The sequence below is a fragment of the Silurus meridionalis genome, chromosome 8 (genome assembly GCF_014805685.1).
Source record: "Silurus meridionalis isolate SWU-2019-XX chromosome 8, ASM1480568v1, whole genome shotgun sequence".
Classification (NCBI taxonomy): domain Eukaryota; kingdom Metazoa; phylum Chordata; class Actinopteri; order Siluriformes; family Siluridae; genus Silurus; species Silurus meridionalis.
The window spans coordinates 18,794,397-18,821,850 of record NC_060891.1 but is presented as its reverse complement, the minus strand read 5'-3'; the positions used below and the strand labels follow the sequence as shown (position 1 = coordinate 18,821,850).

At 39.5% G+C, this 27,454-nt stretch overlaps 1 protein-coding gene across 3 annotated transcripts in view; it reads right to left on the bottom strand.

The window, feature by feature from the left end:
* cdin1 (CDAN1 interacting nuclease 1) overlaps nt 1–27,454 on the bottom strand; it is a 64,347-nt gene that overhangs the window by 36,060 nt on the left and 833 nt on the right. Inside the window, exons 2-6 of one of the 3 annotated variants that reach the window (XM_046856391.1) lie at nt 26,241–26,354; nt 13,348–13,393; nt 12,362–12,423; nt 11,573–11,633; nt 5,264–5,336 (exon numbers count right to left, since the gene is read on the bottom strand). In XM_046856391.1, coding sequence (XP_046712347.1) covers nt 5,264–5,336; nt 11,573–11,633; nt 12,362–12,423; nt 13,348–13,393; nt 26,241–26,350 — 352 coding nt within the window. In that variant the 5' untranslated portion in view covers nt 26,351–26,354. Of the gene's footprint in view, nt 1–5,263; nt 5,337–11,572; nt 11,634–12,361; nt 12,424–13,347; nt 13,394–25,303; nt 25,479–26,240; nt 26,359–27,454 lie in introns of those variants that run through there. The other 2 variants (XM_046856390.1, XM_046856392.1) reach the window with 2 other exon arrangements.

Sequence of the window (27,454 nt, the reverse complement as noted above, 5' to 3'; positions counted from 1 at the left end):
AATGGATAATCAATAAAGTGGGAAATATGAGGCAGCAAACTTTATGAAGCCACGAGACATATTACTCCCCAACAACACTCGTTTCCCTTAACAAAGTCACTACTCGACTGTGCCTAATAATCTGAAAGAAAATCAAAGGACCCGCAACCACATCAGCAATATTGGCAACTTATTCCACTTTAATGGCATTTTGATTGATTTTTTTTCCCCTCCTAATGGTAGTTTTATAGATTTGACGCTGCTCCTGCAAAACAGTACTGTGTAATAAACCTCCCTGAAGGCAAACAGCAGCCATTAAAGCTCTTGTCTTACTAGCACTCATAATTGGAGGTTGACCACCATCAAATTTTGGTGCCTCTCACATACACACCCTTGCACACAGATCGCATTTCAGCTTTTCATTTGCCTGACACTTGTTTTTTTTTTCTTTTCTCCCCACCCTGTGCTTTGTGGGACATATGTGGCACTTGTTTTCCCTACGTTTTCTGAAGGACGGGGGTTAAAAAACGATTGCAAAGGAGGTGACCTTGGAGCTGACATTGCGTGGTTTCAGCCATGCGCTGACCTGATGAAATCCGAAGGCCAGCGTGCTAATAAATCAGGCTGCTTTTAAAATGAGTTTAGCCTAATGCTCATTCATCACCAGCCGTAATGCCATTTGCAGCCTGGGATCCGCCGTTGCACCCAAACAGCCTAGTAAATAACAACAGAGCCTAACATCCTCGCATCACTGCAGCCTCGAACATCAGCATACATTTATTAAAGACGCCCCCCGCCTTTCAAACACACAGACACACACAAACACACACACCGCAAAGACTCCCCCTGCAGCACAATTTCACAACACACAATAGAGCACTGTAAATACACACCAAATTTATTGTAATTGTCCCGTGTCGGCATAAATTCTGACTGAGGTATCCTTATCTGAGCAAGCGTGCAGTGGAGGAGAATACTAAAAAGAGCAGCTTCACCTCCTCTGGGACTTGTACATAAATACAGAACCAGTGTTTACGGGAAAAAAAAAACGGAAAAGCAGAAAACACCAGTGCCGTTATCAGGCTCTGATGAAATGATGAATGGCACAGGAGAAATGAGCCTAACCTTGCATGATTTCTCTCCCCTTAGTCCTATCATTTATATCTTTTCTCCTTCTCCACCAGGATGAAAAAGTCATTATCTTATCTAGAGGAAAAAAAGAAAAGAAAAAAAAAACGGTAGAAACCTCATTAGAAGCCAACATTTGTTGAGGGAGGACCGTAATAAACAATAACGGATGATGATCGTTATTGCCCCTGACACTGATGAGCTCCTATGCAAGTTTGTTTATTAATTAAAATACCCCCCCCCCCCCCTTTTTCTTTTTTTTAAACACCCTCCCATTCCACACTACAACATACCCCCTTACGCACAAGTCATTGAGCTGCAGAGCTGCTCGTACATCAAACTTCATGGTGCAAAGGAGAGACGGGGCGCTGATAACGTGCCCCGATAAAGCTGATTTTCCATGATGAATCTCGGAGCATATAAATTGGCTAATATCTGAAAACATTTACAGATACTAGAGGAATTGACTACTTGTGGGACATGATGGATGTGCCTCTCAGAGCCCAGCGGACAGCTCTGCAAATCTCGCCCTGGCTGACTAAAGCCCTCATTTGATTTTCCAATTTACTTCTCTTAAATCTATCCTCCCAGTTGTCTGTCTGGGGAGGTGGAGCAGTGCTCCTTTCTTTCCTCCACCTATTTATGCAGTGCTGGTTGGTGGTGCAGGTTGGGTCCCGGCAGGGTTAGTGGGGCAGAACTGATCTGCCTCAGACCGATTGGGGCCGATCATGGCTAACAACTCGGGTCTGGGTCAGAGCTTCTCGCCAGCTTTGCGCCTGACTTCAGTTCCTCTGTTAGACAGTAATTAGTATACACGTCAAAGCAAGTGCTACCCACCTGCCTACCTCATTCAACCCCTCTACCGCCACACACATTCATACTCCATCTCACCACACATAGGCCTCTTTATTTTGCTGCTATTAAACACAACGTGAATCTTAATATTTATGAACCGCACTGCAAGCCGCAATCCCTACCAGAATCAATTACAGTCAATAAGGTTGTACTCCTCCATCATACAATTCTATTTTTTATCCAAACTCTATTAGTAATACTTCAATATTTCCATCCCAAAAGTGAGCACCTCGACGTTCAGAACAGTCCCCCTCCCGACAATGTGACTCTATAAAGCTCAGGTGACCAAACATGCTATGATGATAAATCTTAAACAAGTCCAATCACATTGTAAGAAAGGCAGTAGAAGAGACCTAATCTCATGTAAGGCCTTGGGAAAATGGAAAAGGTCAAATAGCTCACAAAATCGCCTTCTCGAAAAGAAAAAAAAGGGAAAAAAAAAAGGGGGGAAAAAGTGTAGCTAAATCTAGCAGGGCTTCAAATCATGGCAAAACACAGAGACAGGAATGGAGGGAGACTGGGAAAGACTGGAGTAAGAGAGTAAGAATTAGTTGGAAAGATTATTATATATAGAACATTAGTGGCTTTTTAGGTGCATTTAATGAAAGACCACAATGACCACATGAGAACTGCTGACAGACTGCTCCTAGAAAAACACTATCAAACTGCTATAAGCTCATTTGAGTAAAAAAAAAAAAAAAAAAATATATATATATATATATATATATATATATATATATATATATATATATATATATATATATATATATATATAGACACACACACACATTATATATACTTTTCCAGTCATATGTGGTATTCCCCCAAACTGTTACCAAAATTTTGGACGCACACAATCGTCTTTGGATGCAGTGCCATTAATTTTACTGGTCATTTGAACTTGGAGACCCAGACCTGTTCCAGGTTGACGGTGGTTTACGTGGGTTAAAGTGGATTTTGAGCAACCAGTTTTAGCGCTCTGAGCTCAATCACACCTATATCAGTGCCTGACTTTACTCCCACCATTGTGTCTAAATGAGTACAAATCTCCACAAGCTTCAACAATCTTCCTAGAAGAGTGAAGGGAATTATAAGAGTAAATTGGAATGAAATGTGGAATGCGATGCTCAGAAAGCACTTCCCATACTTATGACCAGATGTCCGCAAACTTTTGGAGATATGAATATATACACACACATACAGACACCCATAACAGACCCTTCCTGTCCTTTGCCATTATGGAAGCTATCATCATATTAAGCACATGCTGTAATGTATCGCCTTATATACAAACACAGACCGACCAATCGCAGTCGCCGCCTGCCAGTTTAGCAGTTTGGGCAAATCACACACGTACAACAAACAGTGCTGCCAGGGATGAGAAACAATTTAAATCTCTTTATTGATTCTTACCAAGTGATTGTGTATATATTCCACCGTCCCAAAGGTACAATTTCTGTGTCTCCTAAATGCAAAAGGGGAAAGAATGGGAATAAAAATAATGGTGCTGGGTAATGGCAAGTCGCTCACAGACTTGGAAAGCAAGGTCCCTTATATAGAAGTCTATTGATCCATGTTGTCCGCTGGGGGAGAGAGAGGGAGAGAGAGAGAGAGAGAGAGAGAGAGAGAGAGAGAGAGAGAGAGAGAGAGAGAGAGAGAGAGAGACATGTCAAGTCTAGGCAGTTGGGGGAAGGGGAATGATGAATGTGCCTGCCAATGCCACTGAACAAACCTGTTAGCTAATTGCCACCAAAGACAATTATCCTTGCATTGCTTCATAATGGAAACACATTACAAAACTCTAATATACACACAGGGAGATTCAGAGATCTGACCGCACAGCCTATGTGTGCTGAATTTCACCGCCCAAGGCCAGTCAGGTCACCAATGAGAAGGGGGAGAACAGGCTATAGATGTCAAAATAGAAGTCACCCAGGCCACTGCGCCTAACCAGTGGCATGTCAAATCATCACCTGATGCACAACAAAAAATGCAACCAAAAATAAAATAATGCAACTCAAATTCTTAAATGTTAACCCTTAAAAGCATGACTTTTCCCATGACATGGGAATCACAACTCACACCCCGAAGCTATCTGGCCAAGGACCATCTGAATCATCGCCCTCACTGTGTTTTCCCTCTCTGGAACGCTGCTCCAGTCTCCAGGACTACTATTTTGACAAGCGGTGGACAACGGTGGGTCCAACGCAATCACAAGCCTGACAGTGACAAATGACTGTGCTGTGGCCGAGTTGAAAATAACACACATCCACTTTAATCTCTTTCTTGATTAAATCGAAGGCGTGTGGTTTTGACATCATGTGATTCTCTCATAAAGCACCGACTCCTGGTTTGGCGCTGGGACGGGATGTGTCTGCTGGAGTGATACGGGGTCGGGGAGTATGCATGCGAGTGTGTACATGGGCTGTATTTTAAATGGAAGGATTGCAAGATTGGGGGAAAGAATGAGAGAGAACTCTGGAGAGTATAAAAGCAAGAGAAAGTGTGAGAGGAGGAAACCACCACAAATGCATTCGAAGGAAAGCTCAAAGGGAAAAAATAGGACGTCAAATCCTACTGACATCAGGGTGCAAATTAAAAATAAAGAAAGAAAGAGGGGAAAAAAAGTGTGGAATAAGAGCAAAATGATAACAGAAATGCAATAAAAAGGCAAGATGGGGAGACACTGGTGCCTTTTTTCCTAAATTGTGCATTTCTAGACTATGTTTAGTAGCGCAATGGATCCACTATCCAGTTCCAACACACCAAGATAAAGTAGCTAAGATCCTTTTTTTTTTTTTTTTTTGGCTTTAACAACCTGCTGCTAATGGGTCCTTTAGTACTACCTACTTGAACTTTTCTAATAATGTATAAACTATAATTACAGTATCTGCAGTGAATAATAATACACATTTGTTTTATTGCATTGATTCTTTCCTTATTATTTAACACAATAATCTCAATTCTCAAAAAAGTTTTTTCTTTTCAAGAGCACCCATTATCACTCCCTGGCCCATCAGTGGTATCTAAAAAGGCTTCATTTCTCTCTCATTCTCTTCTCCTTCTCAATTCCAGTGGCTTGAGAGGAAAAAGTAGAAGAGGAAAAAACAGGGGTTATAAATAACACTGATGAAATGGAGGAGCATTGATCTAAACAGCAGTTAAGTAGTGGGTGGTCTGCAAAGCACTTAATTGTCAGTCATGTGCCGCAGGTACGACCGCCACTGACCTGTTTGTCTCACGATACACACACACAAAAAAAAAAAAGAGTGCCGAAGCAAAATAAAGTGCATCTACTCACATGCTGAGCCGCTGTGCTCCTCCAGAAAGCGCTCTAGCAGCAGACGAGCCAGCAGAGACGGGGACAGGTCCACCTGGAGGACAAGACAGTGCTCTTTTAGGTCCTAAACTTTGCGATAGACATTATTATTATTTTTTAGAATTCTGTTAGAAAACCGTAATCAGTATAGTGTCATAATGCCAAAATCTAAACCAGAACCAGCGCTTTGGCACGTGAAACACCAATTACCACTCGGCAATCATTTCATTGTGTTCGAAAATGACATCCCTTAAAGTTTACATACTGAATAAATGTTTTTACCTCTACGTTTTATATTTAATATGGTCTATTAATGGCAATCGTTCCTCTAGTAATTTAATATTTATAAAGGGAAATGTATAGTACATGACGTATAGCAGCCAGGGTGCATTTCCACATCATGTCCAGTGTTTCTGGGGAAGGCTCTGGATCCACACATACCCAGAGATGAAAGGAGCTGCACATGCTTTATCTCCAGATGTTTTGAAGAAAGTGTTAACAACAAATTTGAACTCTCTAAATAAACTGCCCAGCTGGAGCACAAGCTTTATTTACTATTAAGCCACATGAAATTTGACTAGTCTCTAGACATACGATGTTAGATTACATTTTAGTTGATTTTATTTGTATATAGTGCTTTTAACAATAGATCTGGTCACGAAGAAGCTTTATAGATATCCCAAAAAATCCCTAATGAGCAAACTGACGAAGCTGATAAATTACTACTTTTTTTTTTTTTTTTTTTTGAGTTATTACAATTATTAATTGTATCTACTCCTAGGTACTACTATTACTACTATAGTAATAATAATAATTATTATTTTCATTACAAAATTATTTGTTTGTATTCCCCATGGATTAAACTAGCAATTGTAAACAGAATGAAATTATCCACCGAAGCAAAAAGTGAGACGACGTTTTATGGGAAGCACAAATCTTTAAGTTGTCCATGTGAGACTATCCAAAGCAGGAAATGGTCGAGAGAACTCCAAGCAGATGTAGGATATCAGGATGAAACAAGCACTCAATTCACATTAATATAGTGTTGATTTATTTAGAAGAAAAGAAAAAAAAAAAAAAAATTATATATATATATATATATATATCTTTGTATGAAAGCATTCAATTGTATGCAGGAGATAGAACTGAACAAATCTTACTTTAGTACTACTTGAGAAAAGATTTGTAATGTAGCTCAATGGTTTAATGCGTAATTAGGATGCTTAATATTTTTGTAAACATTTGCACCAAGCTGAAGAATTGAAATCTCGACTTCATTCTCAACTTTGTGCATTAGCTAATGAGCATCAAAAAGTGTGAAGTCAAGACGCTGAGACTCGCACATCCTTGTGTTTTGATGAGTTGCAGACACCCCGGCAATGCTTTGTATACCATTGAGTAATGGACAACAGGACAACACATAAGGTGAGGACTAAAAAAAAAAAAAAAAAAAAAAGAAAGGGGAAAAAAATATATATATCACACCCGTACACAACTTTGCTGAAAGACAGAGACAGTGCGAGGCTCACGTATGAGGCAGTGCAGACGTAGCTAGGGCCGGAGCTGATGGCAGGGCCTGCAAACACTCACTAACTCAAAGCTGGAAGGAGACACCAGAAGCAGAGTGGCTCTTTGAAGGCAAAAACTTGAAAAGTATGAATGCTGGCTGGAAGATCAAGACTGGAGCTGACATGGAGCGCAGCACCTATGGCTCATTTAAAACCCTTCTACGAGGAGAAGTTGACACACCAATGGCAGCAGATCCATGCTTATTCCACCTTATTCTCTCTTCCCTCTGTATTTCTCTCCCTCTTCCTTCCTTTCTTCCTGCCTTCCTCCTCCCTCCCTCTTGCTCACTCTCTCCCCATCACATCCTGTATCCCGAGGTGGGATGCTGGATAATTAATGTCTTTCAATAAGTTGTTACTTGAAGAAAACAATGTAGCGGCAAAATAATTAGTGTGTGAAAGCAGCTGGAGCAACCACACAGCCCCCCCACCCCTTAAAAAAAGTGAACACGTATGAATTTTGCTGAAATAAGTAATATCGGTAGATAATACCCTTTCCTCTTTAGTTCATTAAACATCTTCTGTGTATTTTTTACCCCTCTGCTGTGAAGCTCGGAAAGAACATAGCCAAAAAGCACTTCTTCTGCTTGTTAGCATAATTGGGACCCCAACGGCGGATTCCGGCTCAGAATATAGCTCAATTGTAGCGTTTTTATCTCCTCTGTGATCCTTCCTGGTGTTGCTTGAAGCAGTCCACGCAAACCACAAAAAGATTTACTGGCGGTGCTGTTTGTTAACATCTCCATAATTCTGCATAGAGAATGCAGCCTTGACAACAACCAAACGTGTCTATAATTATTACGGCAGTAAAGAGACTGTATTCATCTTCATTAGGGGCTTTTGCCCCCCCAAGTATCCTCTTGTCTTCTTCTTTAGCCTGCAGGTCTTTTCCTCTCTCTAACCCACACAATTGTGGCTTTTCTTCCCCTATTATATTCCTCTTTTCCCCTCGTTTCTTTCTCTTGCACACATACACACGCACTTAAATATCACAGGATAAGGAGCTCAGAGCCACCACTGTAACCCACATCAGGAGTGACACTTGAAAAATGGCAACATTACCCTTGGTGGGGCAGCCTGAATAAAGACTGCCTGATTAGTTCAGGTACTTGCATTCTCCTAATTTTCATATTAATCACGAGCCCATCTCGCTCCGACGCCGGACTCCGGCACTCGCCTGTGAAGTGTGAGCAACATTTACAGATGCCTGAACCCCGAAACCTTTTCAGTGTTCATCATTCACAGCTGAACCGGTGTCACTCAGAGAAGCTAGAAGTCATGGTTGATGGTGAGGAATTAAAAAAAAATTTTAAAAAGCTATTTCTATTAAAAAAAAATTAAAAAAATTAAAAATGGAAGGAAATTATAAAAAATACCAACACAACTAGAATTTTCTAGAATAATGAGACCACAATTGTTTTACAGAATGAAACAAATGAGAATAGAAGTAGCAAAAAAAACCCTGGCAACACAAGCACATGCCCACTGCAACGAGCTAACAGCCTCCTCCTATACTCTTAGGAAAAACATTCCAGGGATTATAAAACGCACAAGAAATTGACTACGTGTGGCCTTTTTCTTGGGTGACCTGAGCTTTAAATTTAGGGCTTTGTAAAGGTTATCTGATTAGGAGTTATTTCACCCTGACCTCATTAGGAAAAGTGCACATGCTGACTTTTTCTGTGATCTGCAAGTTGTAATAACTCATTACGCGAGCTATATAAAACCAAATAGTGAACACCGAACACACACTTTGTCTTCTTTTCTTTTTTTTTTTCCTCCAGCTGCCATGGGTGTAGAGGTGAATGCGGATCTCATCATTATAGACTCACATTTCTCATATTTTTTCTATCATGGCATTCCAGATTTATTCTTATTGGTGTTGGTGTTTTTGGTCTCCTTTCCTCATTCAGTACGTTTCCTACATTACCCACAATCCCATTCGATTAATTCATTTCTGCCCACATTTCATCTTAAGAGTGATGCAGCAGCGCTTTATTCTGTCCATCTCTCTCACCTCCTCATCTCTACACTCTGCCCAAACAGATCAGGTTCTTCTGATTTCATGCTGACACTACCATCAGTGCCATTGTGCTTGTCATCTCTGGTCACAAACTAGACAAGCCAAGTCTTAATAACTCAAGTGTAGCTGCGCTGCATTCTGGGTAACTTGCGATCAGCCCAGTGGTTGCTGTCTTCACCATATTTCATGTTCGATTTCTCAATAAATATGACATTAAATATTGACAGAAATAATAATGAGCGAATTCGGTTTCGTTATAAGGAACAAGCAGTCAAAACAACCTTGCTGTTTGAAGCCTTATGTTGCTGAAATTTTCTCCATCCTTAATCACCATAATAACTTCACTAGCAGTTTATCCCTGTGAAGTCGGAGTAGCACACACCTGCTAACTGTTTGAGAACAAGAAATAAAAATACAGCACCGACCAAAACATCAGCTCTGGAGTCACTAAAATCATCATATATAACATTTTAATATAATAAACTCGATATTTCCTTCCATGTAACATTTTAACATATTTCATGAAAAGGAAATGACTACTGATCCTACAGATCAGTGAGAGAGTCATTAAATCAGCTCCCCTTTAACTTTCCAGTAGAGAAAATACATGACTGCAGACTATATACAAAGACTGGAATTTTCTGATCCATTTGCTAGTAACCATCTTTTGTTGTTCATACAATTTGCTAGCGAGTTTGCGAGCCAGTTGAATTTTCACGTAGTAAAATCCCTGGTAATGGCATAGACACTAAGATATGTTTTGCTCTTCTGATTTAAAATACATTCTAGAAAAAAAGTTTGTACAGAGTCTAAAATCAGACAGATCTCTGACTTCCATATAGGAATATTTTTCAATATTCACAAACAGAACACAATGCAGATAATCAAATCTAATCTGGTTATCATGATTGACAAGTTTACTACCAATATTTTTTATTTCCTGTTTCCATTAGTGCATATACACATGTAACATTTTCCAAATTTCAGGATCTCTGTTAATTCTTATCATCTCTGGTACATTATATAATGCCTACTTTGTTTTTAAATGCCTTTATAGGCATCAATCTAAAGCTGATTTTAAATCTATGCCAGAATGCCAATTGAACATGATGATTGATGGCGGCTGGTGATTGATTAACATATGAGAAATACAATACTTCTAGAAGACAACGTGGATAAATGGCTTACTATTTAGTTCCTGGAAATTCTGAAATATGAGCTAATACATATTTTATGGTAAAGAACACATTTTGTACATTGATGAGAATGTAATAATTACATATTCTTTAATAAACAGCACTGTTCAAATATTGTTTTAGAATAATTCAATATCATAAAATGAAAAGGCAATCAGTGATAGAAGATAAAAGAGAGGAGATAAAATGTGCAATTTGCTTTAAAACTATGTTCATATCTAAAAAGTGTTTCAACATAAAAATATGTCTTTCTGTGGCGACTAATTGTGCAAGGAAAAGTTTGAAATCCTGAAAATGATACGATAAAACAGGGTGTTGTACAGTAAATAACCATGTAATTTCCATGATTTGTATTTTGAGGTCGAGTACTCGAGTACAATTGGAGGATGTTTATGAAAACAGCACACTTTATATTGTGTTTAATATCTGTTCAGCTAGAAAGGGTCATCTGAGGCGAAGCATGATCATTAAAGAGAGGATATTAACTCAGTTCATCTTGATTCTCAGTGCTATTATCAGAGTAAACATCAAATTCTAGGTTTTATGGGATGCATTTTAAGAGGCCGTGGCGATGAAGAGGGTGGGAGAGCAGTCCCCCTTTTAATGGGACACACCAGAGACACTGCAGGGCCTTTTCACTAGCCATTAAACACTGAGAGTAACCCAACGTTAATTGTTAATATGCTGACTGGCTGCAATGCACATGAGACACTGGCTAGTCAAGGAGAAGACTCGCTTATTCTTATTACATGCAAAATGCTGGAACTTGTTGGCCCTGTGCGACCCTTTAAACATTTGTGTCGGCAAACTATTTGTAAAAACTTCACACAAAACTTTCACTCGGTCCAGGAGCGTAATGGGTTTCTTTTCAGTACGCAATACATGACCATGTACAAAATCGCTTTGAATGATTCCAGTAGAATTTTCATTGAACGCTAATAAAGCTTTTGGCTGGAAAGCCGATCTGATACGTCAAGCACAGATATAAATCGAAATAATACATGCAGACCTTTGTGTGTCAATCATTGATTGTTTCAGAAAGCAGCATTTATGAATGTCAATTATGATAATGACAGAAAAAAAAAAAAAGTATTTTTACATCTGTCTGAGGAGGATACGGCCTAATTGCATTAAATAATTGGTTAATAGGCAGGACCATTTGCCCAATTTTTATAAGTACTAACAGGCAAGGGAAAAATCTGAAACACCGATTCAGTCTTTGAAAAGATGGAGCATTCAGGGATAATTGTGTTTGTGCCAAAATCTGCTGCAGACCTGCCAGGGCACTTCAAAAGTAAAATAAATAGCAAGCTATAAAACTGAACGAGAAGAAAATACACAAAGAGAAAGAAAGAAAGAAAGAGAGAGAGAGAGAGAGAGAGAGAGAGAGAGAGAGAGAGAGAGAGAGAGAGAGAGAGAGAGAGAGAGAGAGAGAGAGCGAGAGAGAGAGAGAGAGAGAGAGAGAGAGAGAGAGAGAGAGACTCGAGAGGGTTTAAGCCATTACCTCATTGGCTAACTCCAGCAGGACAGGGTCTGAAGGATGTTTGCTGGCTTCACTACGGTACCTTCATTACAACAACAAAATAACAATCATGAAAAAAAAGAAAGAAAGAAAAAAAAAAAGAGCGCGTCAAACAGACATGTGGATAGAGGACAACAAGAACAGGCCAGCCAAGACATGCTGACATCCCGTAGGCTTTCCCAACGGCCCCTACGGCATTTCCAACCCTTTGTGTGGTTAAAAACGGTGCAGTTCGGAAACCTCAGAGTGTCCTCAAATCAGACAAGCATGATCATTAACAAAACGAAGGGGGCTCTGCCTCCTCCCCGACAGAAACCACAAAGCCTTCAGAAGATCCCACACAGATAATGTGCGAGGTTTCTTGTTATGTAAGCAGGTTACCGCTGCAGCTTCTGGTTTGCGTTTTGCAAAAACAACACTCTTAATAGGCTACCAGAGGCTAATTACGATATGCAACAAAAATGCTTCCTTGCCTTGAGCCACTATGCTTTTGTTGTCTCCTGATTCGATTTTTTTTTTTTTGAAAGAAATTGCTAATAATAGGCCACCATGTGCCTAATCAAGGCAAATGTCCAAGTCAAAATTTTATTTTCTATTTTCTTTCCCAAGCGAGTTTGTGTGTGTTGCACATTTGTAGGCTTAGCAGGTGCGAGTGGGGATCTGGAAGGTCTGGTGATTTGTTTAGAGGAGATTATATCTGTCACTGGAGCCCACCCACTCACGCGTACACACACGTCTAGTGATTAGTAGGTAGAGTGGACTGATTCTTACCTCTGGTAGTAGTCCTCGATGACATCTGCATGATGTTTCACAAGAGTTCTTTTCATTCTTTTCTGGAATGACACAATGAAATGTCTGTTTTGTTTTTTTTTATTCCACCTTCTAAATAAGCACATATTTTACATTATTCATAAGTAACAATCTTTTTTTTTTTTTTGGCATAGCGCATTTAAAAAAAAAAAAAAAAGAAGAAGTCTTTTTCTTTTCATTTAGATTTTTCCTATGTGAGCAAGCAGCATTATTGAATCTCGGCAAGTTGTGCTCAAAGGGGTTTTGATGTGAGTAATGACAAAATCATTCTCCCTTGACTTAAACCTTCAATTAATTTCCACTGCGATGAAACCACAACAGATTAAACCCCCCCACCCCCACCCTCCTCCCCTCTCCACCTTTTAAATGCTTTATTTTATATGTTTCAGTTGCCATCTTAACCAGGGGAAAGAGTGAGCACGGCTTAAAAAACAACTTATTTAAAAACTACAAAAAAGCAATTCCAGGGGGACACGCCGCATGAGTGACACCTGTCACAGGGATGATGAATGACTCCATTTTGTGCCTCTGCAGCCTTCTGCCACTCCCGGCATCGGCCATTTATCATCATCGGCTGTCAGCCAGGGAAAGCGGCAGTGACAGTGCGAGTCAGCAAACATTTAGCACACGGAGCCGCACTACACGGGGAAATTATTATTGTCAGAATAATAATGGTTTAGCATAATTTATTACAGGTCCACCAAATAAGCAGGGGCTAGATGTTATTAGACAGATGGATGGGAAGGCTTGGCAGGATTCCACCGAGACTCAGGCAGGGCCTTCGTCGTGTGAGTGGGGAGAGGAGAGGAGAAAAAGAGAAAGAGAAAGAAGGGGGGGCATCCTCCGAACCAATCAGAGAGCTGGCAGTTCAATTACAAAGAAATAAGGGGACATTCATCATTCAATTAGGCACCTGTCAGGCCTCACAAAGGAAGAAAACTTCTAACCTGGTACTCCTGGGAGAAGATGCTCAGAAGAGTGGACTGCGAGTGACTGGAACAAATAAAAGAAGGACAAAGTTAATTACCAGAGTGCATTGCACAGAGACAAAGGAAGAGGGGCGCTTCAAAGCCGCGGCCGGCTGCCCTGTAATCTAAAAGAACATGAAAACAAGTGTGGCAAAGTTGTTCCAGATGAACATCTCGGACAAAAGGTTCCTGCTGAGATGCGTAGTGAGGGGAGGGAGGTAAGGTTACAGAGACTGCGGATGGTGTGAAATGAGAGAAAATAAAAGCACTCCCACTACTCATATCACTGTCCACTGCATCAGACAGATGCTTTAGTCCTTCCTGTCTTCAAGAACACCTTGAAAAGAAGCAAAGGCACAGACAAAATGAAACATCACAAATCCAGATGTTAGCAGAATTTTAGTCCTTCACCAACATTTACAAATATACATTTTATTACCATCTTGTATCGGATGGAATGTCCTATAGTAGACCAAATGGTGTTTGGCGGGTTGAGGGAAATGTTGCCACACTCTCTGCACTGGCATATGGGACATTTTGGAAAGTTCCCATTGAAACCGGTGGGCTTTGAAAATGGAAACTTTCACAGCAGGAACCCAGGAATCCCAGGAGTCGCTCAATTCCATGGCTTGCCATAAGATACATTCATTTTCAGCTACACTCAATGGCAAACACCTGGCCATGAAGTTGGACAAAAAAAAAAAGGAGACTTCTGACCCACTGCTGGTATTCCCTTTACTAACCAAAAAAAAAAAAAAAAAAAAACCGAAAAACTTCCCATTAAAAAAATACATTAACTTGCATGCTGTACTGAATACTACTGTAACTGCAGGTACTGTAACTACTGTCTCATGTGATTTTGTTCCACGTGCTATCTTTGCTATACATATACAGTTAAACTTAATAGACTTCTCTTAGAGAGTAGAAATGTAAACTCAGACAAGAAAGTCAGGATTTCTACCTGCCATGAAATATTAAGTCCATATTTGACTCGGTAATCAATCTAGACACGTTCCTCTAAAGCACCAAAGAGCTTATATTTAGATTTTTTTCTCATTAGATTCATAATCAACTCGATAAAAGTCGACTCAGGGACGGGGTAGAACAAAAACATGACAGAGTCCCCTATGCAACATCAACATCTCAGCACAAATGTTTCATATGGAAGGGGTGAAAGGAGGGGAAAAAAACATCTTTGTGAACACCGATCTCCAAGGAAAGAAGGCTGACACAGAATTAATTTACGATGATATGCATTGGGTCGAGGGGTCAGTGCAATTAAGTGGGCCATTAAACGGTCAACTGTCAACATGTGAACGCTTACGGGAGAGAAAGAAAGGAGAGGGGGAAAAAAAAAAGTCTTCTACACTTCAACCTTGCACCTGAACATTTCAACAACATTACTGCTCAATTCTCGCGACATGAGCGTCCCCTCTGCTGAATCCCACATCTGTTAGGTTTTAAATGGATTACTCTCTATAATGATCATGATTACGCCCTAATTGCTAAATCTTTGCCCTGTTAAGTTTAAAGGGAGGTAAACTGCCCTAAATATCTGTGAAAACATATCTGCTTCAAATACTGAGTCAACCTGTGGCCAAATACTCTCCCCTTGGTTAATACAGGGACATAAAAAAGAAGGGGAGTTAAAGAAAAACACCCAACATTACATACAAAACATATTTAGCCGAATATGGCCTTTCTAATGTTTCTAAACCAACATGTAGAACGTCTTTTCTACCATCATGGCTAAGCTATGGCAGACTTTTCAACAATGGCTACTCAATTTGTTAAAACACACAGCAACACCACATGCTGTACCACATGAACTTAACTTTTATACTGTATTTACATATATTACAATGTCTATTCCCTACTTCGGCTTTTGCCAAACCAACTTGAGACTTCACTGGTTTGCTAACCACAGGACTGTATCAAAAATTTTATTTGTATAGCTGATGTGGTGATATAAAGAACATCTTATTCTTTTCTAAGTGTAAGTTTGTCCCTGATGAGTGAACCGGTGGCAACTGTGGCAAGGAAAAACTCCCAGAGATGGCATAAGGAACAAACCTTAAGAGGAACCAGATTCAAGAGAGAAACCATCCTCATCCGGGTTGCACCGAATGTCTATTTATTACAGATAAACCATGTTGCGGGATGCAGCGATGGTGTTCAGAGCAAACTGCTTTCCAGGAAACCGAGGTATATAATTATTATAGTTACAATATTGAAATTGCTACAGAACAAAACTACATTTAATACAGTATTTTACTGGAGAAACGTAATTTCTATGCATTTTAGATCACCAAATGAAAAATTGAATAAGTAAGACAAAAATAGTCAAAAACTAAGAAAATGATTTAGATAGATAGATAGATAGATAGATAGATAGATAGATAGATAGATAGATAGATAGATAGATAGATAGATAGATAGATAGATAGATAGATAGATAATTTATTTAGAATCAGGGATGGAACAGCAGGTAGCGATTTCACCTCTTTAAGATCGACTGATATGTGCAATATTTCTCATGTATAGTCAATAGTGTGCAATGTTACTCATTTTAAATAATGTGCAATGTTATTTATTAATTTTTCTTACTTTTCATAATGCATATATACTTTAATTAGAAAGTCTGTGTGTAATTTATTTTGTGTAAATATTTTGTAAACTCTGAGAAATGCACAAGAATTCCAATCTAGCTGTGAAAATAGCAAATCAAATAAACGAACAAAATCTCAGGTTCAATCCTGATCACACGATACAGTCTATGCCAGAAGAAAACATCTCGCTAGGTAAAACTGCCTGTGCTAAAACAACCTCAGATATAAAGTGTTTTTCCCTGTGATCGATTGGAGTCCTGTCCAGGATGTATTCCTGCTTTGCACAAGCGATATGATAAAGATAAATGAATAAATTAATATTATAAAGACAAAGCAAGTACATAGATATAGGTATTATCTATGTATTATCTATCATAGATGAGCTCCAAAAGGTTTTACAGTCACTATGCTTAAAAAGTCAAATACATTTTTTACTGTGAAAAAAAGCCCATTTCAGCCATAACAATGTTACTAAATCTCTATTATCACTCGATTATGTTGTAATGCAAAGAATTTAGCACAATATCTAAAACTAATTGCATAATCTCCCGCAATATAGGACACAAATAACAATCAATAATACAGCAAATGAAAGTGAAAATGAAACCCCAATGTGACTAAAGGTATGCGTCTGATAGAAAAGGTCTAGAAAAAGTGAGATGCCAGTTATAGGTATGAAACTTTGCTTACGTATCTGGCAAATGTTATCCAGTATCAGGTGCCACATAGTCTTATGTATTCTAAATAATAGTTAGAAACCCTAACGTTAGACATCCTGACACTTCAGAGAGTAATGAATGAAAAAATATATATCAACGTCTCTTGCTACTACGCAATACTATACTGTATAATTTATACTGTATAAATTCATTTGTAGAATATCAGACTGCACCGCAGTTGCTGAATACATGTAAACCCGATACATCATAATTCACTGGAGTCTTCCCACTGCAGAATAGAACATTTACAGCAGGAATGCAGGACACTAGACCAAACAGACACATGCAATTTATTACACAACTGACTGCTAGGCTGTTCACCCCGCTTCGATTGTTCATATTCCCCTTTTTTATTTTCTTCTCGGCCGAGCCGAGCAGTCGAGAATGAGAAAAGTAAACCATTTCAGTTTCAAAAAATACCAACAAGTCTGATCATTTGAATGAAGTAAAAGAACATAATAATGATAACCACACAAACAGTCATGGATTCAGCAGGGTATTTACAGCATGTTGGTAAGGAAATCGGGAAAATACTTCACTGGAATAAGAATGAAGAGAGCCATTAGGAGGTCATAGAACAGCATTAAGCCTATCGCCTCTAGCCTATAATTTCAAACAGGGAAAAACAGAAGGTCTGCAATCAGATCAGTGTCTTGGAAATCATTCAGAGCATAATTACCCTTCTCTCCAACCTACGACATTCCATTAATATGCATGGGGCTGAATATAGCATTGAGGCCAATTTGATTAAAATATCCCACTCCGACTGTTCCACGGTGGCTACTTAACGCTACTGTCACCCGAACAAGTTAAAACTACACTGCCTTGATCATAACTATATACACAACAACCTGCATGCCGGATCATTGGGAATTTTGTGTACAATTTAATTGCCAATTCTTTATGGTAAACTATTAAAAAATAAATAAATACAAAACACAGAAACAAAGCAGGAGTTCATGATTGGAAATAATTGTTTAATGTCCTAATGTGAATTAATTTCAACCTTTTATCCATTTTAATGTATTTATTTTTAACTAATGATTAATAATAAAAAATGGCAGCGATTAACCTAATGAATACCACCTGGCTAATGATATCCGTCTCATATGTTTCAACAATAATTAGCGCTTGCTACATCTATTTGTGGCAGGGCAGAAACTGCAGCGAAGCGTAGCAAATTTTATTCCTAATGATTTAAGGACAGGCTTCAAACAAAGGCAAAAGTCTGGAAGATTTGCTATAGCTGGAATCAATGAGCTGTATGAGCAATATAGCTGACATTTCTGAGACTAGATAAAAATGTAATATATATATATATTATATCAGTCAAGAGACTTTCAGGCTTGATGCTTGATGAGCACTAAATAAACTAAACATTCACTAAATATGATCTGAGGTTAGACTGCTTCTCAAAGCTTTTTATAATTTTTTAATAATAAGTAATAATAATAAGTGTTAGGCCTTAAATCTATATTTTTGCTCCACCAGGTCTTGTTTTGCTTTATGCTCTGCAGATGTAAATTGCCCTAATTATACATGCTGATAAAGGCAAGGAAACATCTGTTTCAGCCCAATCAGCAGCATATGAAGATAGAATGCACTATAGTGAAAGATTTGACATGCCAACACCACGTATATTCTGACTACATACGTTAATTATACCTCAAAAACATGTTCAATAAGTTTTTATTGAATCAAAGTTCTCAGTAGCTTTTGCACTGGTATGGAGTTACTTATGAATTACTTTTTAGTTCATTACAGAAATTTTGACCGAAAGCAATGTTAGATGAAATCCATTTAATATACTCAAGAACTGGCAATGCCTCATGGTGGGGGGCAAAAACTTAAGCACCTCTGAGTGTATAAAGTTTTTGCTGTTCTGCACAAGTATTTTAAACCTGTACTTTGTGCCATCATCAGCTATTCAATAGCATCAATATTCACAAGGCTATCCTTGGTTTAATTATGATTAGCTATGAAAGTGTGTGTGTCTGTGTGTGTGTGTGTGTGTGTGTGTGTGTGTGTGTGTGTGTGTGCGCGCGCAGTGATTATGACTGAAAAAATATGCCACGTTTCTAACAGTGTGACGGTTTTACTTTGTCAAGATCCATGTAAAGTGTGAAATGAGGCCTCTGTTACCCATCAGGCAAAGAAAGCAGCGCATTAGGCTGACCAACTGTCTGCTCTCTCAAGGACAGTCACAATGCTTTTCCCCCTCCATTCTGCGTAATTTGCTTCAGTTCTCTTCCGCAACTGATCCCAGTGAGCAAACTGATCCTCAGGCAACAATCCTAGTACACTCGCAGCACATTCCCAGAGCATTGTGTAAGGCAGTGGGATGTGCCACATTTCAGGGAAAGCTACATTTGTCATTACGTGCCACGGCGCTGATGATTTTAAATAATGCGCCCAGAAGCTGGAGCATAAATCACCACAAGGTGAAGACATGAACAAAATCATTTCAAAAAGTCATCATCTGCTCTTTAAAAAAAAAAAAAAAAAAAAATATTGGTGGCCGTTTTTAATGCTGCTTTCAACAAATGATTTTGCAGGCAACTGTGAAGAGGAATGTGTCTTATAAGTAAACGGGTCTTCAACTCTAACCAAAGCAAATCGAGCACGCTTCAGTAGCACCGCTCTAAAAGAAGTGAAAGGTCTTTCTCATGTCCGCCGTCTCTTTTTCTCGCTCGCCCTTGGCTTTCTTCCTCACGCCTAACCACATAAACAATCCCAGTTGTGTGATGAGGCCATGTGCATCCCTGACAGCGCAGCGATCCACTGGCCAGGCCAAAACCACAAGCCTGAGCTGCCAGTTCCACTTTTTGTTTGCAGCGTGAGACAGAGACGTGTGGTCTTCCGCAGGAGAGAAATGCCTGGCCAATAGCTCTATGAGTCAGACGTCCAGCCTGCTATCTAACGTCAGCACGGCGTTTTGACTGCACTGACCAAACACCAAGCATTCTAGTAAAAATAACGGCATAGACACTAAAGGAAGACTAACATAAAACCAAAAAAGAACAATCATCTTGATTAAAAACTTTGCTTCCAACAATTAAACAATTTGTTTGCTGAATGCATAAAAGAAATTCCAAAAAAAGTCTCATGAATTTTTAGTGAACCCTGAGAATCCTGAAATTGGTTAACATATAATTCGGTCCTCTTGGTTTAACAGGCATGTAATAGAGAGATAAACAGCATAACTGCAATAAATAATCAATGAGTAGCCCCTTTACTTCAAACCCCAGCTTGAGTATTAGCATCAAAAACAAAGTGTCTGTAGCCAAGAAAATCAGCATATCAATGGCACATGCCACAACAACACTGGCCTCAGGTTTACTCCAAAGAGCACACTAGATAAACCCCAAATAACAGAGAAATTAACAAATGCTTGACATTTGCTCAACATCCATTATTCTGACACTTCTTCAGAATTTCAAAAGGCTGAGTGCATGCTTAATCAACATTCATATTCCCCAAGCGAGCCACTGGCACCATATTGCAGCCCGCCTCGGCGCTGATGAAAACGGCACATTAGGGCCCGTTTTGAAAACGTTCAGGGACTCCGAACGGATGTGTGTGGACGTGTGGGTTGTCTGCTGCTCGTGGAAAGGGGGGAGCGAGAACGAGCGCAGCACATTCTCTGTTTTCAAAGCGCATTCAAGATAGGAGCATCTGCACCGATCTATTCTCTTCCCACTCCAGCAGGCCAGCTCTGCAAACTCGACAGACATATGCAAAGTGAGCTGAACGCCATTTGGAAAGAGGGGAGTGATCATTACACCCAAATTCATTCATAGCAGTGTGCAGAGGGCTAACGGAGGCGTCTCACTCCTGGGACAAAGACCAGAGGGGAATGACAGTGGTCCCACATGATCCCAGTCAGCCAGGGGAGCTCCGCCAGAGCATTTCCAATTCTAATATGAAGCGCAGAGAGAAAAAGAGGGAGAGATAGAGAGAATGGCCTGTGCCTGATGTCACATCCCACCACTGGGCCATCACGCCATCATCATTCCCCCCCCTCGCTCCAGTCTCATTGTAGTGGCAGGACAGGCCGGCCAAGCAGGAGGTGTGCTGGATTTGCATGGCTCTCCATTGTGAGCGGGGGGAAAAGTGACAGCACCGTGTCCAATTCTTTTCCCTTCAGAACGACTCGAGCTCGGCAGGAGAGGCCAGGCTGACAGATGACTCCCAACATCTGTGTTACGTGAGCGATACAGATGAGGGACTTTGCATCCCCCATCTACAGCCAAACGCATAGTCAGGGCTCAGGCACCCGGTGCAAATCAGCTTTAAATGACCTAAAAATTCAGGCTGGATTCAAATGTTTTTGTTCAGAACACTGCATTTCTATTTTTACTGTATACATAAAAATAGCATGTGCATAGTAAAACCTTGGGACAGATCATTGTTTCAGACTCTGAACCCTGAATACTTTTAAGCAATATTTTAGTTATAAATTCTCCCCCTTTTCGATTCAGTGGCACTTGGATTTTATATATATAAAAGTTAATGCACTTTTCCAAAATGTAAAAGTATAAGTTACTAGTGCAGAGTTCTACAAAAAGCTTTACGAACGAGTTACGTTCCGAACAATCGTTCCTACCATGAATTTGTTTGTAAGTTGCTACTGTGTTCGTTATTGACTACACGTATCTCCTAATGATGTGAAAGCTATTAATACTAGCAAATAAACAATTAAATATACTAAAAAAATATTTATACTACAGATACAATATTTTATATTAAAGAATAATAATAATAAAAAGAATACAATTAATAATAATAATAAAAGTTTACTTCAAAAAATTCAATTCCACATAGTCCAGTGCGCATCATGTAGACTTGTTGCGTTTGATGACTATCTAGGGGCGGCTTTCCTCCGTTTAGAAAATTTTCAACAGGTTTGTTTGTATCTGCAAAAGTTCGTAAAGTGGGGAGCGTCTGGACTATTGCGTCTGGACTATTTTCTCAGTAGAACGGTCTGCTATTGAGTGTCAGTCCCTGAATGACATCTCTTCAAAGTGTAGCAAGTTTGCCAAAAATCTTAACTCTTTAGTGCTCACAAACATTTCCTGGCAAAAAGTCCAAAAGCATTTACTCAATTGGCCAAAATACTACATGCATATACTGGTGTATTTACAACAAATGCATCTGCACAGCTTTGGGTGCTGTAATGACATGATATTCGCAGCAGGCCTGACACGGGAATAATACGGGAGACTGATTTTAAGTGGGATGGGATATTCTTTCATTTAGTCCATGTGGCCCCGCGTTCAGCATGGCTAGCGGGTTGAGCAGTGTGACAAGCCTGGAAGATTGGAGGGATTCTCTGCTATGATTCTGTGAGCATGGCATTCCCAGCAGGGACAGGCTGCACGAGAAACGATGAAGGACAGAACTTGCTGTTCCCTAAACCGCCAAAAAAAAACAGGCAGGCTGCCTGTCTCGACTCCAGCACTGACTAGGCCCTGGGCTTTGAGGCACAGCGGAGGGGGGAAATCACAGCCTCTCACTGCCGTGCCTCAGCGCATGCTAAGAGATGATGGATGGCCTAGTCGATATGTTATGTCTTAAGAGCCTGATTTCCTGCCAGTCCAATCACTAACCCTCCAGAGCCCGGCTCAGCTGATTGGACAAGCAGAATAATTTTGCAGGCTGTGAAAAACACTACCGCCGCGCCTGTCCGTCACGTTCTTAGATAATGTTCTTGTTTTTAAAAATTGCAAGGCCTCGCTGTGACTTTTGTTTTTCCCCCTTTTCTTACATTCGGAAAATATGAACATAACACAAAAATGAATCAAAGCCTCCTAACACAAGCATTTATTGGCATGCACAATCATCCAAGTCCACTCAAAGATAAAAAGAAGAAAACTGCAAATATGAGCCAGATTGTAGTTTGCCTTAAAAACAAAACACAGATTTATTGGAGGGAAAAAATACATGAAAATTAGGTCATACATCAGGCCAGTCTGTAAGGACAATAGGATATAAAAAAAAAAGTGGCTGGGGGATCGGCCTAGCACATATCATATTCTATAAAACGCTGACGCCAATAACAAAGGCATGTTCACTGTAGGCTGTGTATCCCTTGGGGACCCAGTGCCTTATTCTAGCAGTGATTACAGCACTATGAAACTAGGAAGCTCCCAATTCATGCGAGTCTCTAAGTGACCTCTAAAGGAACGGGGCTGCCTCGGAGGCCTTGGGGGATTACATGTGTTACATTCAATAAAGAGCAGTCCCTCATTGTCAAGGAGACACACAAACAAAGCCATTAACCCCGGCTTATACAATGCATCCTCACTAGAGTATACGACCAAGCAATAAGCACAAAATATGAACGAGAATATATAGTGGCTTTTAAATGAGACCGGACTAATATTGTGATGTGGCAAGGGACAGAAATTTACACAGACAACAAAAAAAGAAAAAAAAAAAAAAGCTAGACTAGCAATGCTGTATCTAACCATGCAGACAAAATCATCATCATCATCACCACCATCATGGTTAGACTAAATTGCTTAATGAGCACTTGGTTCATAAAAATTGTGAATTTGAATTTTACATCCAATCTATTTTACATATAATCTATTCACCAAAATATCAAGGATTATTTTTTTCCCCCCTCATTAAAAGGCCACACAATGGCAATGTTTGAATTACCACCAAAAATTGATCCTAATCTTAAATTCACTCCCAATACAACAAAAAAAAAAGCCTGTTGAATACCTTCTATTCAATTCTACGAGACTAAACATTGTATGGACTGTGACACCATTTCCCAGATGAACCCGGTTTGATTTGGGGTTTGTTTTCATCACGGCATGTACATTTGCTTACACTTTGGACGTAAGGCAGCATTTGTGTTAATAACATAAAGGCAGGGAATATTTGATCACAATGCTAACATGCCCCCTACAGCCATTCAGACCCCATCCTATTGTCCAAGCAATACAAAGTTTATTGTTGTTTGTGGTGTAATGTGAGGTTCATGCCACTAAATTCAATGTAGTTTCACAGATTTATCATGAGACTAATTTGAAAGTTTACTATATATTAATATATATTTGCACACAAAATGGATGGAAGTATTGGGACACCTGACTTTTCCAGCCATACAGGATTCAGGAATTGTTTCCACAATATTGGAAGCACACTACTGTATAGGATGCCTTAGGATGATGAAGCATTAAAAACTTCCCCCTCACTAGAAATCTCCTCAAGCACACTCTAAAATCAAGTGAAACATCCTGCCAGAAAAGTGTAGGTTATTATAACAGCATAGAGGAACTAAATGTTTAATGGGATTTTCAAAAAGCACAATCTTATGGATAGGTGTCCACAAACCTTTGTCCATATAGCGTACACAAACTGCATAATTAAGCCGGGGAATTTATTTAAAAACGACGATACCCTCTTAATCATAAACAGCATTTAAAGTACATCAATTCTGTCATATTTGGCAAGCAGTAAGTCTAATAAACTAATAAAACATTGATGCAAAAAGCACATAATATTCCACCATTTGGCGAGTTTGTAAAAGCGTCTAAGCGAAGACAAACTGCAACCCCAATCGTCTTTGTTTCTGAACTGTACTAGTCTAGACAAGAATTTTAAAGCAAAAGCTCCTCTTACCAAAAATCAGTAAGTGAATGGCAGCCTAACTCTCGCTGGACTGCGTAGCACATTCATCAAAATGACAAAGTGCAACAACTTCAGCGATTATCCTAAACGCTCTGGGTTTGGATTTGAAGTGAATGCTCTTACCTTCTCGCCACGTCTAAATATACTTAGCTGGAATATAAGCATCCCCAACCACTAAATTATAGTCAATTAAGCCTCAAATCCTTCAAATGCTCAAGCTCATTTTTTAGGGCTTAAATATGGACTATGTAAGGAAGAAAATCAATCATGGTAGGTTGTGCTGTTAGAGGAAAATAATAAACGATAGGGTAATGTGATGCGACCTGACACAAACAGCATGCCCCTGTTTTATTCCTCTTACACCAGAACAATTTTCCAACACTAATTATTGACTAAGCAGAAAAGGATTGTGATTTTATTTCCAGTTGTTACATTCTATTTTATATAACGGACACAAAACACTTTTTGAAGGAAGTAAAACTAAAGAACATTCGCTTCAACATTTCTTCATTCATAAACCTTCGATAATTTGTTCGTCCTGGTGAGCACAGTGGTGCATCCGAGAGGCAGGAAGACACTTAAAATTGGACACCAGGTTATCACAGGGAATCATACTTAGCATTCTCTCTCTTTCACACACACTCACAAACATTTAAGAGTAATTTAGTGTCACTAATCAATCTTCTATCACATTTTTAGAGTAAACCAGAGAAAACAAAGAATACCCATAGGGACATGAAGAAAACCGAACACAGGCAACCTAAGATCAGGAGCTATACTCAAAGAGGGGGGGAGATATAGTTTATTTCTTATATATCTATTACACAAGTTCCACAAAAAATCCTCCATTATCATGATTTCTTCATAATAATGTTAGAGGGAAGAAAAAAAAAAAAACATGAGTGTCCTTCTACAGCAGATCCACTTCAGCAAATAATAAAACAAGCTCAAGACACTGACCCGCGTTCATCACATGACATCAGTCTTCAATCACCCATCTCCATTGACGGAAGACGTTTGCGTCTCCGAAGCATATCTGTGTGTAAAGTCTACAGCATCGAAAGAACACACAAAACAAGCAGGACACTACGCAGACACACTGAAGGGTGTATGAGCTAATGGACATGGTTGTCATCAAATGAAAGAATGTTTTATCTTCACCAAACAGCTGGTCTGTGTCATCATAGTGCAGAATGACTTTTTTTTTCCCAAAGCTACAGGAAGTCCTTAGCATGTTGCAGATACAGTCCATTGAGAACATTTACAAAAACTATCCTCCGGTTTATACAGAGCTACAAATTTTAGCTTTTAAAGTGGCACCAACACCCTTATAAAAACGCTTCATGCACAGTGATTTAAATGTCAGCCAAATTTCTTTACACACACACACACACACACACACACACACACACACACACACACACACACACACCCTTAGAACCAGTCTGATGCTTCTCAATGTCAAAGAAGATTAAAAGGTATGAAATCATATCCTCACTGCACTATTAATTTCAGTCGAGAAGAATCTCAGATTTATGCAGCATAAATACTCTCTTGAACAACTAAAAGCAAATGTTTAATACAGAGAATTTATGAACGTTCAAAATGAGATTTATAGAGATTGAAGACATACAGACACACACACACACACACACACACACACACACACACACACACACACACACACACACACACACACACACAGTAATTTGCAGCAAAACAATTCAAATTAAATATATTCATTCATCAAAGTGTGAAGAAGTGTGCATGTCCTTGCCTTCCACCTGTTGTTTCTGGGATCCACCTGGACCCTGACCAGGGTAAATAATTTATCGACAATTTACTGAATGAAAAGCCATGTATGTCTAAGTGTTTGCAAGGGAACTTATACACTTACTTGGGGAATCTTTCCTTCAGCATCTTCATACACTGCCTTGTAGGTCGAAGCTGTTCAGTATACTTTGCAATTACTTTGTATTCTGCTCTACACAGCTTCATTTTCCTCATCTGTCTGCCTTCGGAGAGAAACGGAGTGAGAGAAAGAAAAGTTCAAGACTTGTGTTAAATTGCAAGAATAATATTGCAGCAATAAGTAGCACAAAAATTCATAATGCTATCCCTGGGGTATATTTCGTTAGCAAGTAATAAATAGATAAGTAAAGTAAGTATGTAAGGCAAGTAGGTATATAGATAAGCAAGTATGTAGGTACAGTATCTCACAAAAGTGAGTACACCCCTCACATTTCAGCAACCATTTTATTTTATGTCCTCAAGGGAAAATACTATAGAAATGAAAATTGGATGTGTTTTAGAGTAGTCACTGTGCAGTATTGTCTTAATCCTCCTGTTCATGAAATTCACCAGAGCTGCACAGGTTGTTGCTGGGATCCTCTTCCGTTCCTCCATAATGACATCACGGAGCTGCTAAATGTTGGACACAAGGCACTTTTTGCTTGAGGATGCCCCACAGGTGTTCAAAAGGGTTCAGGTCTGGAGACATACTTGGCCACTCCAGCAACTTTAGCTTCCTCAGAAAGGCAGTTGACCTCAGCGGTGTGTTCAGGTCGTTATTTTGTTGAAAAACCCTCAATGAACTGCAGCTTCTCAGTAGCACCATGACTGACTCTAGGCAAGACAACTTTCTTGGTACTAGGGTGACACCACACATGCTGGACACCATCTGAGCCAAACAAGTTTATCTTAATCTCATCAGACCACAGGATATGGTCCAGAAATGTATGCTCTTGGTCAGGTTGTCTTCAGTAAAAAAGGTCATGCAAACCGACTTGTTGCAGTGCGCAGCATATGGTGAGAAGAAAATTGTCTTGCCTACAGTCAAGCATGGTGGTGGTAGCATTATAGTCTGGGGCCGCATTAGTGCTGCTGATGGCAGTTCATTAAGGGAAACATAGATTCCAACTTATATTGTGACATTCTAAGGCAGAACATGATGCCCTCTCTTCAGAAACTGGGCTGTACGGCAGTTTTACAACATATTAACGACCCCAAAAACACCGCCACATTGACGACTGCCTTGCTGAGGAAGCTGAAGGTGATGGAGTGGCCAAGTTTCATTTCTATCCTATTGTCTCTTGAGAACATATAATAAAA